Consider the following 17,955-nt stretch of genomic DNA (forward strand, 5'->3'; position numbering starts at 1 on the left):
TGGCCGAGCGATCGCCGTGCCTCCGCAGCAACATGAGTGCCAGGGCCACCTTGCCCACCTTCGTCACCTCTGTGCACTACGCATGGAAGGGGCCATCGCCGCCACTCTCGCCACCCTCCCATCCTGTCTGGCTGCAGAGTGCAGACATCTGCCTGCCCAAAGCAACTCCGCCGTCGTTCGCTTTCGTTTCGCTGTTGGTAACATTTATGCATCTGCGAGGCCCTGCTCATTCATTTTATTGGCCTGAAAGAGAAGATGTTTGCCACCTATAGAGCACAGCAAGTTGTACAAGATGGCTAAGTTTTGTTTCTCTCAACAAAATATTGCCAGAGATATTATGTCTCAAAGTTGCTGAAATCTCAGAGTCATATTGTCAAAGGCTGCGGTATGGGATCATACAAATAACTATATCTCCGCAAGTATTGCATCGGCAAACATAACACTTTACCAATGTTCATTGGGGACGTGTGTGCATGTTCGCACCAAATTTCATCAAAATCTGTGATGGTCGACCTGGGAGCCCCAGACCACTTGACATGGAATGATCCAAATATCAAATACCATTCTGTTGTAATAAAACCATAGGCAACTTTTGGATGACTGCCAATTTAATTTAAGGTTTTTTTTTTTTAAAAGGTTAAAAGGAATATGAAAGAGCCAGTTTGTTGAAATAATTAAGGCACCAGGCTAGAATCCTGGAAACTGTTCTAGTCATACCTTTGACAAAAAGCCAGTTGGGCAACTTTGGACCTGTTACTGTCACTCAGGTTTCCACACAGCCCTCTCCTAGAAAGGCGGCCAAAGCAAACTATTGCAAAATCTGGCCAAGAAAACTTCAAGGAGTGGTTCAGGCAATTGCCAGGAATCCATGCTGATTTGGAGAGCCTCATTGTGCTGAAGAGACCTCTCACAATTTGAATCCCTATTATCTTAGTTTCCTCATAAATTACATGGAAAATCCCCATTGGGATGAAAATCCAGTCAGGGTTAAGATTAGAAATCAAGTTAGGCTTAGAGTTTGGCATAGCAATCCAGTTAGATTTGGATTTAGGGCTTGGATTAGAGTATGGATTAGGATTAAGGTTAGGGTTACACTTTGTGTTAAGAGTTTGGATTAGGGCTAGCATTAGGGTTACGTGTTGCATTCGGTTTAGGGCAGGGGTGAAATGTAAAAATGTTTGCTATCGGTTCTGTGGGCATGGCTTGATGGGTGTGGCTTGGTGATCATATGACCGGGTTAGGCATGGCCAACTTGACATCACTCACTGTTAGAGCCAGCACATTTTGAAGTACATTGTGCTCTTCTGAAGTCCCCAACGCTTTGAGTTTCCCTCTGCCACCCAAGCGAACATTGGAGCCTTCTCTTGCCCCGCTCTCCATCCTGGAGGGTCACACATCCCTCCCTGCCAATAATACAAACCGCCCGCCCTTTATGCAAAGGCAGAGTGTCCATCCATCCCCCCATGTAGAGTGATCCAAAGAGGGAATCAGGCAGCCTTCCAGCCATGCCTCCCGTACTGGCTCCGCGGGGCTTGGAGCAGCCCACTGGATTCCCACCAAGCCACTTGCCTGCCAGCATCTCTTTGGGAACCACGGGGAGCAGGCCAGGGTCGGCCACACCACCACGGAGCCCGCGGAGCTTTCCCTTTGACCTGGACGGTGGCATGGGCAGATGCAGCCCTAGCTGAGGCCGCCCTCGCTAAGCAATCACCGCACCTCTGCAACAGGCGCGCCGGGGCCACCTTGCCTGCATTTGTTGCCTTCCTGTGCTGCGTGTGGAAGGGGCCGTCACCACCGCTCTCGCCACCCCCCATCCCATCTGGCTGCAGAGTGCAGACATCCTGGCTTGAGCAGCCAAACGTTTAGTCGCGCCACCAACTCCATCACATAGTGATTTGGTGAAACAAAATCACATGGTGAAACATTCACGGACTTAAATATATATACGTTCCGAAAGAAGAAATTGAAGAAAGCAGGATGCTGCAAGAAGAAAGATGGAAAGTTAGCAGCACAATAGCTGGCACAAGAGGTCATCACCAGTTTGTGCCAGTTGATTCAAATTCAATTTCTGTCAGCAAAGTTTCAAATGACACGATTAACTTTGTGGCAAAAATGTCCAATACCGTCGATCCGAATTTAAAATTGGCTGACCTATTTCCTAGTTGTTATGTTGCCTACATTTATGACAAAAAATGGTGGGTAGGCAACATCGTGGAAATTTCGATCGAACAAAATGATGCGTTGGTAACATTTATGCATCCGCGAGGCCCTGCTCATTCATTTTATTGGCCTGCAAGACGTTTGTTGGGTTCCAGAACCACATCTTATTTGTGTGCTTCCAGCGCCTTCAGTTACATTGTCAGGTCGACAGTATCAATTCCCAGAAGCAATGCGGTGCGTAAATTCAATAATAAGCGATCATTGGAATTTGGCAGTTCATACGAACAGTATGGACTTCAGCTTGGAAACCATATAAGATACCCACTTTAGGCTTCGGAACCTAGGATAAGCTGCCCAATTGTCAGCTTGGGAACCGGACAGATACCCACACAAGGCTTTCGAACCTCGAGGAAGAAACCAAACTACAGGCTTGGGATCCTGAACCAAGAAAACCACCCATGGCTGGTATTGCATGGCTATCAGGTGTGCCCCCTATGGTGATGAGGTTGCTGGGTCCAGTGCCTGAACTGGTAGTGACAATTTCACCATGGACCAATGCAATATAATAGTAGTAATGATGTCTATATAAAACAAGACGAAACAATAGAATGCCTGTGACACTGCCATAGCAACTTCCTCCACTTTGTCCCTATTTTTAAGGCTTTATACATCAGCAATGAAACACCAACTCTACTTTTTTAGGGGGGTTGAAACATGCTCTTTCTAATGAGAATGATTTTAACAGTTCCCAGGTGGGGTTTTTTTTGTAAAAATGGGACTGAAAATACCCCCCTTTTGGCATTTTTTCACAAACCGACTTTACACTCAATTTATGAACTATTAGAAAGCAGTAGAATGAAATTTTATATTCGACAACCTTGTGTTGCTACGTTATTACGTACAAGGTTTCATGTTTCTCATACCTTTCCTTCCAGAAATATAAGAAGCCAAACTTTACCCTTTTTTCGCGCCACAGTCATTTTTGGCCAACTTTGCTCCCTATTACCTAGATGGATATCCCTCATGAGAATTTTATTATTTTGTTTAATAGAGCACAACAAGTTGTACAAGATGGCCACATTTTGTTTCTCTCAACAAAATATTGCTGGAGATATTATGTTTCAGAAGTTGCTGAAATCTCAGTGTCATACTGTAGAAGGCTGCAGTATGGGGTCATAAAATTGACTATATCTTAGCAAGTATTGCATCGGCAAACATAACACTTTATCAATGTTCATTGGGGATGTATGTGCATGTTCACATCAAATTTCATCAAAATCCATGATGGTCGACCTGGGCACTTTCCTGAAATCAGACCACTTGACATGGAATGACCCATTTTTCAATTTTTGTGTGGAGTGAAAAATAAATAAATAGAAAACATATAGCTTTTCTTTCTTTTTTTATTTGTTGAAATTAATAGAAAAATAAAACTTAATAAAATCACAATGATAAATTTAAAATTGCTTATCTCTATATATAAAAAGGCAGAATTCAATACATGTTCTTTTGATTCCATATGCTGTTCAATATATTTGATTCCTGGTTTGTACTTGCTGCTTCCAAAACTTTGTGTTTTGTCAGTGACATTTTCTCTTAAACAATCATTTATATGCATGTCATGATTGATAGGTTAGCAATTTGTCTCACAAAGTAACCCTGTCAGAAGGCACTTTCTAAAGTAACAAAACAATTGACAAATATACACTGCCAACAGTATATTCAATTATGTCTGGGATCTCTTAACATTCGTATTTATGGAGCTAGTAAGGCCACATGCTGAGCATGAGGAGGAAGAGGGAAAAACAACAGTGCTGAAAATCTGTTAACTTTATTACCAATTATTGTGGTCCCAAATTGCTTATAAGACAACTTCAATCCCTCCCCCAGTTCTACTCATTACTGAACTGTGTAAAAAACAAAAGCATTTTGAAAGTTGCAAGATTCAGAAGGTTACACAGTTGAGACATCCCACCCAGATAAAAAGATTTCTTTGCACTGAAACATTTTGGAGATGGCTATACAGGTAGTCCTCAATTTGTGACCACAATTGAGCCCAAATTTCTGTTGCTAAGCAAAACATTTGTTAAGTGAGTTTTGTCCCATTTTATGACTTTTCTTGCCCCAATTAAGCGAATCACTGCAATTGTTAAGTAACATGGTTGGTAAGTGAATCAGGTTTTCCCATCGAGTTTGCTTGTCAGAAAGTCGCAAAAGGCAATGACATGACTCTGGGACACTTCAACCGTCACAAGTATGAATCAGTTGCCAAGCACCTGAATTTTAATCATGTGACCATGGGGATGCTGCAATGGCGCAAATGTGAAAAATGGTCATGTCACTTTTTTCAGTGCTGTTGTACCTTTGAACAGTCACTAAATGAACTGTTTTAAATTGAGGACTACCTATAGGTACACAGCCCATCAGCAGTCTGAAAAAGATATTCTTTGGCACACAAGTTGAAATGAGTGGCAGTCCTAGATTGTAATAAGCTACAAAGAAATATGTACAGGTAGTCCTTGACTTAATGACATTTGGGACCAGAACTTTTGTTGCTAAGCAATGTGGTCACTGAGTCACACCAAATTTTACAATCTTTTTTGCTAGTCATTAAGCAAATATTTAAGCAATGGTGATCATGTGACCATAGAATGTGACAACCATTATAAATCCAAACTGGTAGACAAGCACCCAAATTTTAATCCCATGACTGTGGAGAAGCTGCAACACTTTCTAAGTGCAAAGAACAGCAAATTAAGTCATTTTTTCAGCGCCATTGAACCTGAAACTATTACTAAACAAATGGTCATAAATTGAGGATTATCTGTAAAGCCTTGGTACTGCTAGGACTGCATATGCAGAGTGGATAAAGAGAGTAAACATGGGCACTTTACCAAGATAAAAATAAGAGGAATCCAAGTTTTTAAAGATTAATGGTAACAAAATATAAAATAATAAAAATTTGAACCATGAAATACAGAATTCAGGACTCCCTGCAAATGAGCAATCTGGGGCCTCTTAAATGAAAGACACAAGACTTCCAATTCACAATGGTCATGCAGCGAACATATATTTGGGGTGGTCTTTCCCCTGATCCATTTATTTACATATATTCATTTTTCCTACAGATAAATAAAATTCAAATGTTCTACACCATCCCTAGAAGCTGGTACCCATTAGTGCATTTGTAAAATCATCAAAGTGCAATCAACTGAATTTTCCACTTTATTCTCCATACACATAGTATACATGTTTCCAGATCAGATTTTTCGATTAAATGCACATCCCATTTTCCAACATCATTTACCAATCCAATTAACATTTAATTATAAGAATTTTTGTTGCATTTTACATAAAAACATGTATCAAAATGAAAAAGATAAGCTGGAAAAAAAACATAATTTGGTAATAAGCTTCTGGTGTTTTGTTTTGTTTTTCCAAGCATATAAATGTCCTTGGACAAGCAAATCCCTATATTGACAGAGATGCTATGAAAGCTATGAAATAGGAACATGTTAGGAATGCTAGTTACATACTAATACACATCTGCATATATACACATACACTTTATAGCAGCTTATAACCCAAGTATTCAGACACAAATACATGTGCACAGTTTATCCTCATTATTTGCTGATTTCATATTTACAATTTCACCTACGCACTGAAATGTATACGTAATGACAAATACTCATGGCAGTTTTGCAATCATTTGGAGACATGCTCAGAGCAGTGAAAAATGTGAGTCGCCTGACATGCATGTTCCCACTGAGGCTGATAAAGTGATACTTTGCCTTTTTATTTCATTTCCCATACTATAAAAGTACTTTGCATTTCCCCTAGAAGCAATGATTCAATAGTTAGTAAATCAGCATTTATTACTTTTAGAATGTAACTTCTGTGAATAACAAGAATTGACTGCACATACATATATGCAAGTATGTGAACATACACAGACACACAACGCATACCTACAGGTAGTCCTTGACTTACAACCATTTGTTCAGCAACCATTCAAAGTTACAACAGCACTGAATAAAGGGATTTGTGACCCCAACCGAAGTTACAGGTATTGCACTGGCCTTGTAGACACCTGGCAGCCTATGACTGCAGGGGCATTGTAACAGCAACGACCAACCTATCTCCCTCTAATTGGCACTTTCTACAGGGTAGCTGCTTTGTACACCACTGTGTATTCAGCCCTTTGTTTATGAGGGGTGGCTGTTTTGTGCTGTGCTCTTGCAACTTCCCAGGCATTTTGCAGTTGTGGCTTCCAGGGGTGGCTACAGCTTCTTTCTTTGGGCTTGCATTGCCCTACAGCAACACCCAATTCACCCACTGCCTGTTCATAGCCTCCATTAAGGCCTCCATTAACCCAAAGTCCCCCCATGCTCCTTGTGAATCAGTCCACCTAACCACCCATGAGTTTGCTTAATGACCACAACTTGGAGTGCCACAATTACAGTGGTTAACTGAAGCAGTCACATGACATATCACTTGACAACCACTTTGACATTCTGGTCCCAATTGTGCTTGTAAGTCGACCCTACCTGGACATACAACATAAAGACTCAAATTCATCACATTTCTTCCCAAGCAAATTGAAGGAGCATTTAATCAAATGAAAGGCTGCTTTGTAATAGCCAAGTTGCATCAAAAGTAAGGGAGCTTTTGCAAAAATAAAGGTTTGTTCCAAGTTCAGATGCCTCTCTTAAGATCAAGGCTTTCTATTCTATACTGTACGATAAAACAGTGAAATAAATAGGCTATATAAATATCAAGGAATTCTCGGTTGAAGGCAGAAGAAATTAAATTATGCTTTTATTCCCACTGAAATTAATAGCATAATTCAGCCACAGAGGGCTTAAATCCTATTTTAAAGTGATTAAAAAAGGCTTCGAATGAATCCAGCTAATGTTTCAAATGAACAATTAAAAGCCACTAGGACAATTACTCAGGCAGTAAAATTACTGATACCATTTCTACTTTTCCATTGGAAATCTTTCACTACAAAAATATCCAGCATGGGCATTATTAATTAAATAAATAGCAATCATTAGAAATATTTAGAAACATTTAGGAAACAAACTTTTGTCTGCAGTTGGATGGCTCTAACAACATGTAAGAGATTGCACTTTCTATTTGTCAAGCTACATTGCCCTTGTTTTGAAAAAACAAAAAGTGTTACTTTTAGAGAATCACTAACCATTTTAATGTAATGTAACAGAATAACAATCCTAAAGAGCAGAGCAGTCTTCTCTATTAAAAACATGGGAAGATCAGTTCAGTTTAAATAACTGCAGTGAAAATAAAGAAAGGGAAATATTTAATGACCATTAGTCATACTGTGAACATTTGCTCTGTGAAAGAAGTTGTCATCTTTAAACTTCTGGTGTTCTGGCAAATCTAGTAGATTTTTAGCTTCATCAATGTCATGTTGAATAGCAGTTATAAGTGCATCTGTAGAGGAAAAAATAAAACATTAACTACTTCTAAAGCAGGGGTAGGCATTTGATTTTCTCAAGGGGCCACATGACAAACTGGGATTGCTGCGGAAGGTCACAGCGCTGCCCAATGATGCCACTGCCCATTCCCCAAGGCTGCTGCTGCCACCCCCATTGCCACTGACCTGCCCCAACATTGTTATTGTCTAACCCATCATAGACCAGACTTGGATCACCTGTGAATCACTAAAATTCCAAAGTATATAATATTGATAAATGCCTGATTCAAGATGAAATATTTAAAGCATCTGCTGTTTACAAGTTTCTTTCATACCACCTAAACTGAGTGAGTTATAGTCTGAGAGTGCCTCTATGTATGTTGCTTTTTCTATGGATAAAAGGTGGAAATTGAGGAAATAGTTAAAAGAATTCAAAACAATGTAGCTTTCAATTATAGTTTGCGTAACTCATACTTTGCCAAAGAGGAAGTAGAAACAGAGCAAGGAAAAAGTCATGAGTCTATAATGTCAAAATACATTACTGAATTATAAACACAATTTATATATTTTCTCCAGGAAGTCAAGATGGATTTTGTGAAGTAGACTGGGCTGAGAGATGTAAGCCTCCAGCATTACATTGCCAGTAGACTGGAGCTTCTTGTTCCTAGTACAATGCAATTTATCACTCAAACTGAGATTTATGTTAGGTAATGTTTTTACACCCAGATAATTGCAATTTTCCATATTTTTCTGCTTCTATGTAATGTGCACCATAGGCAGATATTGCAAATGTAAATTTTCTTCAGGAAGAACATGTTTCTGATCTACAATTTCACCCAAACCAATATAGGTATAAACATTCTTTCACATTCTTTGCCTCAGCAACCTAAATGTTAAGAACTCCTGTTGTATAGTAATGATACTAAATACCTGTTATTAGTAGGCACTATCATGTGTCAAACAAATACTCAAATACTCAAGACTTACCTAAAGAATCAAAGTTCTGTTCTGGTCTTATATAACCAACAATGATTATGCTGAGCACTTCCCCATAAAAGTCTTCCTTGAAGGTGTGAATGACGTGTGTTTCCTAAAAGAAATTGTTTGTGTATATATTAAAGCACTGAAATAAAGACATACTTATTTTTAGAAGTTTTAAATATGAGTAAAACCAAAACAACTATTTATTTCTATACAGAATACAGATAATTCTTGCTTAATGACCATTCAACCACTGTTCCAGATTAGGACAGCACTGAACATATTTTATGGCTTGTCCTCAAAGTTCTTGCTGTTGCATGCGATCCTGTGGTCCCATTATCAAAATCTGGATGCTTTGTAGCCTGCCCACATTTTGCAGGAGCCTTTACAAGAGGCAGGTTAGGGCAAGAACAAGCAGAGTATGTGAATAGGTTCTGCCAGTGCTGGGCTTGCCTCCAACCCGTTGCTGGCCCTGAAGGTTGGCTCTCCAGCACTGCTCCTAATGTGAGCTGTAGAGCATGCGCTGCACTTCCAAGAAGCCCTCATCCTCCATTTTCTTTATTTCCGCAACTACCCTGAACAACCTCTTCCTCACAGCCTCCACCTTTGCCCAGGGAGCTACGATCTGTCTTGTCTTGCCCACTGATGGAGCACCCCATGACTCACTTCCGCACCGCAAGGCAGAGAAAGCTCCCCTGCCCTGCTGCACACATCCCAGGACTGCAACTTGCCGGCAGCAAGAAGTGAAGACAGCAAAGATTAGCAGGGGATGACAGGGATAAACAGAAGAGTGCAAGGTGCCCAAAAGAGCAGAGATTGGGGGGGGGGGGATAAATGGGTGAAAGGAGTTAAAACAAAGGTGAGTGCAGGAGAAGTGTGAGCTCCTGGACTAACAATCACTCAGCCCTTGCCTAAATATCACAACTGGAACCTCTGAAACTGCCATTGGTAAGCGCTGTGATCATGTGATGTTTTGCATAACAACTGTTTCGCTTAGGAAAGGAAATTCCATTTCCAATTAGGATCATTAAGCGAGAACTACCTGTAGAGATAGTCCCCGATTTACAACAGTTCATTTTGTGACCATTCGAAGTTATAACAGCACTGAAAGTGATTTAGGGCTGTTTTTCACACTTACGATTGTTGCAGCATCCCCATTGTCAGGTGAGCAAAATTCGGACACTTGGCAACTGACTCATATTTATGACGGTCGCAGAGTCATATGACCACCCTTTGTGACCTTCTCACAAGCAAAGTCAATGGGGAAGCCGGATTCACTTAACAACCGTGTTACTAACTTAACAACTGCAGTGATTCATTTAACAACTGTGGCAAGAAAGGTCGTATTCACCTAATGTTTCATTTAGCAACAGAAATTTTGGATTCAATTGTGATCATAAGTCGAGGGTTACCTGATAATATTTCTGTTACAAAAATCTCAATTATACAATATGTAAAATATTAACATTCTATAGAATAAAGGAATTAGTTTATTCTGTATTGAATAAGTTTTTGATAATGAATTCACTTTATTGAAAGTTTACTCACAATGGTCAAGAATAAGTGTCATTAAACAAATCCTGGTAAATGTTTATATTAATGGTAAGTAAAAGTTCCTGCAAAAACTGTCCAAAAATAAATTTATATTGATCAGGTCCTGAGCTAGTTTTAAGATATTAACACACAACATACTCACCACTGATTTCTTAACATTCTTGTAATACGGATTCCAACCTATACTCAAAACCACTTTATGCACATCTCCAGTTCCAACACAACCCCATCCATAGTATATGCCAGTAGAGATATCAGATGGGAAACTATCAACCACTTCTTCAGAAAAGTTAGCTGAAAAACAAAACATTTATATGGACCATTAAAATAACCCATAGCACATGCAAAAAGAGCAGGCAGAAAAGTCTTAGATCAACACATACACTTATATTAATAATATCTTACTATGATCCAGGTGAGGTTGACTGTAGCTTAGGGTAGTCTAAATATATCTAAGGTAAGTTACACTAATGTTTAAGCCACTCTTCAAATACAGACATGCACACACACTCAACAAGAAGGCCAGGCTGCATTTGAACTTCCAGGAACTTTTGTTGTTTTGCAATTTGGTAATTTACATATATATTTATCTTGGTTAGAAAAAAACCCCAGTGCCAAGCCTATAACATAATGAAGGTATGTTACCTAACACAACCATATCTTGTAACATGACTTGTGTTACATTAGCTCTTTTAAAGCAAAAGGAGTGGAAAGTTCATGAATGTGCCCATGTTCGTCATATAACTGCATCTAAGTAGTCCATTACCATTTAGGACTATCAACTGAGAATTAGGAACATTATAGTGATCAGTTTCAAACCAGGATTGTTAAAAACCTACGTGCTACTACCGCTTTCCATTAGATGTGGAAGCCAGATTCTAAATAATCACAAAATATCCCTTATGGAAATGGTTTTAATCCAACAATTGGAGTGACTCTGTTGCTTGGGGAGGAATTTAGGCAAGGTAATGAGTTTTAATTGGGCCAAATTTATATATCTTTTAATTGTTTTTAATATTTGTTCTGCATGTTTTTTAATCTGGCTGTACACCGCCCTGAGTCCTCAGGGAGAAGGGCGGTATAGAAATCCAATATAAAATAAAAAATAAAAATAAAAATAAAATTTGGACAATGGGATACCAGAAAGTATGAGGGTTGTAAGCAGTGGTGGGTTGCCCCCGGTTTGGACCGGTTTGCAAGAACCAGTAGTAAAACCAGTGGGGGGGAGGCCCCACCCACTACCCCGGATGTCATCATCAGCAATCTGCACCTGCGCAGAAACAAGGTGCACGAGCGAAGCAAGCGAGCTAGAGTGATCCTGTTGCAAACCTGTGGTAAAGGTAAGTAGAACCCATCCCTGGTTTTAAGTTACCTTGGGAGCCCACAATACCTCTTCTTAGTCTATGGCAAATTAGACCAGTTTGGTGTAGCGATTAAGGTGCCGGCCTAGAAACCAGGAGACTGTGAGTTCTAGTCTCACTTTAAGCAAAAGGCCGGTGGCTCTCTTTCAGCCCAACCCACTTCACAGGGTTGTTGTAAGGAAAGAAGAGGAAGAGAGAGTTCACCACTTTAAGTTACAGATAGTCCTCGACTTATGACAATTGAGCCCAACATTTACGTTGTGAAGTGAGACATCTGTTGCCCCATTTCTTGCCACAGTTGTTACGTGAGTCACTGCAGTCGATCAGTTGGTAACCTGGTTGTTAAGTGAATCCGGCTTCCCCGTTGACTTTGCCCTTCAGAAGGCTGCAAAAGAGGATCCCACAACTCCCTTGGACGTTGCAACCGTCATTAAGTATGAACCAATTGCCGAGCATCTGAATTTTGATCGTGGGGACGCCGCAAAGGTCGTCTCTGCAAAAAACAGTCATGTATTTTTTTTCCCCTAGTCCAGTTGTAACTTTGAGCGGCCACTATGTGAACTGGTGTTAAGTCTGAGTGGCGTAGGAGGCTAATGCCTCCTAAGGCAGCATTTAACATCCAGCTGCCTGCAATTACTGCGAGTTCAATTCTCACCAGGCTCAAGGTTGACTCAGCCTTCCATCCTTTCTAAGATGGGTAAATTGAGGACCCAGTTTGTGGGGGCAATAAACTGACTTTGTATAAATATACAAAAGTATGAAGGCTATTGCTTAACGCATTGTAAGCCGCCCTGAGTCTCCGGAGAAGGGCGGCATATAAATCAAATTATATATAAAAAAAAAAAGTCGAGGACTACCCGTATTTATAAAGTAATCACTGCGGGATAAAAAAAAATCAAATAAAAAATGAAGTCGTTTTGTACTCTGGCCAAAAATAAAAACCCCACAAGCGCTATCTACAGGAAGGGGCTGAGCTGGACTTTGAACGGGATTTCATATTACCAGACTCAAAAAAAAACCACAAGCCCAGCTCCGCTTACACTAAGCAGGGGTCTCCAACCTTGGCCACTTTAAGACTTGGGGACTTCAACTCCCAGAATTCCTCAGCCAGCGAAGCTGGCTGAGGAATTCTGGGAGTTGAAGTCCCCAAGTCTTAAAGTGGCCAAGGTTGGAGACCGGTGCAAAAAGAGAGCAGAAAGCCCCCCCGCCCCAAAAAAACCCGCCCCGTTGGTCGCCAGAAGAACCCGGCAGGGACGTCGAAGAGAAGGAAGTGCCGCCACCCGTCCTTCCTCCCGACTCCCCGGGCGCGGCGCCCGGTCCCCCCAGCGCTCACCTGTGCGGATGCCCAGCTCCTTGGAGCCCCGCCCGAAGCCTCGCACCACCTCTCCGCGGCAGAAGTACGGCAGGTTCTTCATGGCGACGGAGCTAAGGCAGCCGCGGGACGGAAAGCGGAGAAGCCGGCGGCTCAAGGCTTGGTGCGCCGCCGGTCCCCGCGACGAGAAGCCCGGCTGACCCGAAACGCTCCAGCCGCTTCTCGTCTGAGCGGCGAAGCACGTGACCACGCACGATTGTAGAAGAGAACTGCCGGTGCGGAAGAGGCGGGGCATCGTGTTGCGTCACAGAACTGGGGGTGGGGGTGAGGAGGAGGAAGAAGAAAGAAACGCAAGAACGTTCTAGCAAGCACGCTCGGCTCTTTTCCCCTTCTTGCGAAAGGGGGTTCCGAGTACGAGAGTACGTCAACCGCCGGTGGGTGGAGCCGCCGCCTTGCGCGAGAAAAAGAGATTGGCCAAGGAAATGCCCCCGCCAGCGCGCCTGCGCCTTGGCGTTCTCCGGCGGCCGTGAGGGCTTTGAAAGTCGTCGGTGGAGGATGGCAGCGCGAGGGGAGGAGGGAGGGGGAGTTTCCGATCTGGATCTTCCAGAGGAGTCCTTCTCGTCCCGCGAAACGGTTGGCGGGTCCACGCCCAGAGGCTGCTCCCGGCTTTATGAAAGAAAGGCACCGGCTTGTTTTAGGGGTTCTCGAGACGGTCGAGGAATATGTGTGAACCACCCCATGAAGGAAACAAAGGACTTCGTTGCGGTTTAGGGCTTTGAGAGAAATAAAAAAAAAGCTTCGTTTTAATTGGGGTTTTGGTAATTCAACTATAATCTGTATATCACGAGGAGTCTCAGGTATTATTATACAGCAGAGGTCTTCAAACTTGGCAGCTTTTAAGACTTTGTGGACTTCAACTCCCCGAATTCTCCAGCCAGCTCTGTTCTACATAGCTGGCTGGAGAATTCGGGGAGTTGAAGTCCACGAAGTCTTAAAGCTGCCAAGTTTGAAGACCTCTGTTCTACATAGCTGGCTGGAGAATTCTGGGAGTTGAAGTCCACGAAGTCTTAAAGTCTTAAAGCTGCCAAGTTTGAAGACCTCTGTCCGACAGCCTTGCGCCAGAGTCAGTCCGCACTATCGAATAGACTGCTTTATTTTGCTGGCAGACCTCAACAGATTTTAAAAATATCACCCTCTCTCTCCTTCCTTGGAGCGTTTCAAACTTTAATTCACATCAACACCAACATCAACGTTCTCGTGAGAACTGTTAATGAAAGCAACCTAGGGGAGAAAAATCAGTTTTGGGAAAGCTGGGAAAAGCGCTGAATGTTGCCGGATTCAACCTTGGAAAAAGTTATAAGGCGTTTCATTCAATACATGCATGCATGCCCACAATGCACAGTCTTAGTCACTGAAATTGACTCTCTTTCGAAAAGTAATAATGGGTGGTTCCCAAACTGGGTGGTCACCAGATGTGTGACACCAGTTAACACTTATATCAGCAAGCTGGAAGAGCACGCTGGGTGGAGATCAGTGGTGGGTTTCAAATTTTTTTACTACGGGTTCTGAGGATGGGTGTGGTGTGGCAGAGAAAGGATACTGTAAAATCTCCATTCCACTCCAATTCAGGGGAAGGTTACTGCAAAATCCATATTTCCTCCAATCAGCTGGGACTTGGGAGGCAGAGAATAGATGGGGGTGGGGCCTGTCAGAATTTGGTTCTCCAGAACTGGTCAGAACCTGCTGAAAGCCACCTCTGGTGGAGATGATAGGGATTTTGTAGGGTAAATGGGCAAGAAGACTAGCCGAGCACATGCATGAACACCAACTAGCAGAAGACAATGAAAAATCCTTAATACACGGACAACCAGAGTTTCAACTGGGAAACTGACCATTCTAGGCCAAGTCAAATGCAAAAAGCTAGAGAATTCCTAGAAGCTTGGCGTTCTGATAAGTCAAGTCATCAATAGATGCATAGATAGAACACATTGACAAACCATTAGAAACAGACAATAAAAAAGCCAAGAAGTAGTCCAGAACACAATGTCTCCAGCAGCCTACATCCAGATAACCAAGGATTAACACTAAAGGAACAATCAAGCAGAACAATATCCTAGTTGAGGCACTACCAAGAAAACCTCACCAGCACTAGCAGAGCAAATATACAGAAGTATATGAAGAGGGAGCAAACCCCATGCTCAGTAGCTCTAATTATGTTTCTTAGTCAAATATTGAAATATATGCAAGTAAACTAAACCCCCAAACTCCATAACTAAATAAAGTTAAAATAATCCAGTACAAAAGAAAATAACAAATTCTAAAACACACCTACATACAGTATATGGGCTTGAATTAACATTCAAGTAAACATTTAGAGAAAAAGCTGAGCAGATGGCCAACCCAGATTGGATCATCCCAAGAATCTTCCATGCACCTAAGATTCCTGAATTGTTTCCAGGCAGTTAGGATAACAGGATAGGTGGAAAATACCACTTCCACAGAACACGTAAAGTTTCAGGCTTGTTTCAGAAATGGGTTAGCAATGAGGTGGAGGTGATATCATGAGAACATGCTCTCTTAAATATTTCAGTGGGGAGCCTTCTTGTGAATGAGCTAAAACATGCTTTTTTGGAATTCACCTAAACAATCCTGATCTATTATTTTAAAAGTTTCTGTTGGAATGTATGTAGAGAATGCCAATCTGGTGATGGCAACTGCTGGCTGGCCTGAGGGTAGTTTCTACCCAACATATCTAGAAGGTACAAGTTTGGTTAAAAAAGTCAAATTAATTAAATATTTCTCTTATGTCCACTAGATGGCGGATATTATCTATTGTTCTAAAAAACAAGACTAGGTGTTCCAACTCCTAAGGAACTATCACTTCAAAACTGAAGACTTAACCATTTGCTCTCCTCCCCCCTCCACTGGTCCACAAAGCCAGAAAGGTTGGGGATCACTGATTTAAGGGTTTAATCCTACGAAATGTATGTATGATTTGTGTGTGTGTGTGTGTGTGTGTGTGTGTGTGTGTGTGTGTGTGTGTGTGCATGTGTATGGTATGTGTATGATAAAAACGAGTATGGAGAACTGAAAACTAGCATCTACTGCAAACTTACGCACAAGGACCAAATCCGCAGCTTCACAAGCAACCAACCCACTGCACACAAAAGAAGCTATTATGTTTATCCCGTATGATTTAACATACTTACAAAACCACTACATATGATAAAATATACCTGGATTTTTATCACATTTCCAACACTTGTTGGAAATCCCTCTATACATTTTTGCTAGTCTGTCTAGGGTCAAGTATCAACAATACATGATTTTATAAAAAAAAAAAAAAAAAACAATTTCAAACTGTAATTCAAAGTAAATTTTAAACCATTGGTCCATACATTTTCCCATTTATCTAGTGTTATTTTGTACCCAAAGTTTTTCACCCATTTTACCGTACAATATTTGATATATTCATCTTCCAGATTCATTTTATGTAACATTTTATATGCTTTAGTAATTGGATGGCCATCTCCAGAACATAAGCTGATATCCAATTCATATGAATTTTTACCATTTGGAAAAAAAAAAAACCTTTTCAAATCATCAGGCTATTACGAGGATTTGCCTATGTTTATATGCACAAACTCATGTGTGCACTTTCTCTTTCTGTGTGTCCCACACACACAACAAACCCAGATTACGTCACCTGCTCTCATTATAAGCCTAAAGGGAAAGGTCTAAGGAATTAAAGCGTTACTAAAAGAATGTTAGTGATTAAATGCTGTATGTTGCTTCAATTCATTAGATTATGATAAAATTCTACTGAACATAGATACTGGTTTTCCAATTTAGCTGTTTCGTTTGTTTGCCCTTGATATCATGTACCTCCTATTCTTGCTTCTCCAAAAATTGTGGAAACATAGTTTTAAAAACAGTTGAGGTAGGCAAATGGAGACTGAGCAAATTAGAACAATCAACCACAATCATTTCCAGTTGGGTTGATTTAAGACTCAGCTTTTAATGAAGGGTCACTGGTCAGCTGATACACAGGACTAGTAACCTATCCCATCTTCAGAAAACTTTCCTAAGGCAATCTAAAAATGTTCAATTCTTGTTACTCTGGATTTCTCCTTTTGCAGATGCTGATAGTTCACAGGTGTGCTGTTGTATTTCCTAAGTGTGATTAAAAGGTTGGGGGGCATCTGAGCTGTATATAATAATCACTTTAAGGACAAATGCAATGCATTATATATATAATCAATAAAACTGATTTGTCCCTTTTGTCCTTGGGAGATGGGATTTCTGCTCCTGACTACAATCTGTTTACTGATTAGTTACTGCTTACAAAAGGGGTGGGTGCTATTTTTGAGACTTTAATTACACATTCAAATACAGAGATACAGAGCAAGGCTGGAAGAAATAAGAAGCAACACTATAATTAGTAAGAAGAGAAATTCACCCTCCCACAATCTGAAATTGCCTTGGAGCAGGCTTTACTAGTCCTACTGCTGCATGACTCATTCAGTAGTGTCACAATTCTTTGCCTCAAACAGCAATGGGCAAAGCTAATTTTCATTTACCTTTGATGCTTTGACAGGGTATCCAGGTTTCCTGTAATCCACCTCATGAGCTTTTCCTTCTTCCATGATCCCGAAATGTTTAAATGACTTTCATCATTGGCCTTGAAACTGCTGACAGTTCCATACCAGAACTCTAAATACCTATACTCTAAAATAACACACTTGCTTATTTTTGTTGTTGTTTGTTGCACAGTCGGCCAAAATTCAGACTGGATTTGGCATTTTTGTCTATCAAGTTCTTTTCAAGGATGATGATGATGAGGAAATTGTACTGTTACATTAGCCAGGAAACCATAATGCTATTGCAGAGTAGTAGTTTGGCTTGACAAGGTACCAGCCCTGTTACAGGAACTGCTTGTGCGCTTCCTAAGGTGCACCACAGGAGGGTGAGCTGGTTTTGCACCAGAGAGAAAGACGAGCGGCTCATCCTGCAGCATCAGCCAATGGCCCTTCCCTTCCCAGAGCTGCCTCACAAACAGATGCCGCAACCAGGAAGGTTCAGAGCTGCCAGGAATATGATTGCCTGCATAGAACACCAGCTTGTCTGCCCACTGAAGTTGTACC

The 17,955-nt window shown here is 41.2% G+C and overlaps 1 protein-coding gene across 1 annotated transcript; it reads right to left on the reverse strand.

Annotated features, from left to right (window-relative positions):
- Positions 1-7,469: 7,469 nt before the first annotated feature.
- RFK (riboflavin kinase) lies at positions 7,470-13,218 on the reverse strand. Its single transcript, XM_070938643.1, has 4 exons — positions 12,833-13,218; positions 10,281-10,432; positions 8,591-8,693; positions 7,470-7,620 (listed from the first exon to the last, which is right to left on the reverse strand). Exons 1-4 carry the CDS (start codon positions 13,104-13,106, stop codon positions 7,487-7,489), a joined length of 663 nt encoding a protein of 220 aa, XP_070794744.1. The 5' UTR covers positions 13,107-13,218; the 3' UTR covers positions 7,470-7,486.
- Positions 13,219-17,955: the final 4,737 nt, after the last annotated feature.

Source organism: Pituophis catenifer, unplaced genomic scaffold, assembly GCF_029215685.1.
Source record: "Pituophis catenifer annectens isolate HBS135680 unplaced genomic scaffold, rPitCat1.0.hap2 SCAF_2, whole genome shotgun sequence".
Taxonomy (NCBI): Eukaryota; Metazoa; Chordata; class Lepidosauria; order Squamata; family Colubridae; genus Pituophis; species Pituophis catenifer.

Coding starts and splice junctions, on each gene's coding strand:
- RFK (XM_070938643.1), bottom strand. CDS start 13,106: ATGCCCCGCCTCTTCCGCACCGGCAGTTCTCTTCTACAATCGTGCGTG. Junction 10,433..12,832: donor GGAGCTGGGCATCCGCACAG/GTGAGCGCTGGG, acceptor TTTGTTTTTCAG/CTAACTTTTCTGAAGAAGTG. Junction 7,621..8,590: donor ACAGAACTTTGATTCTTTAG/GTAAGTCTTGAG, acceptor TTTCCTCTACAG/ATGCACTTATAACTGCTATT.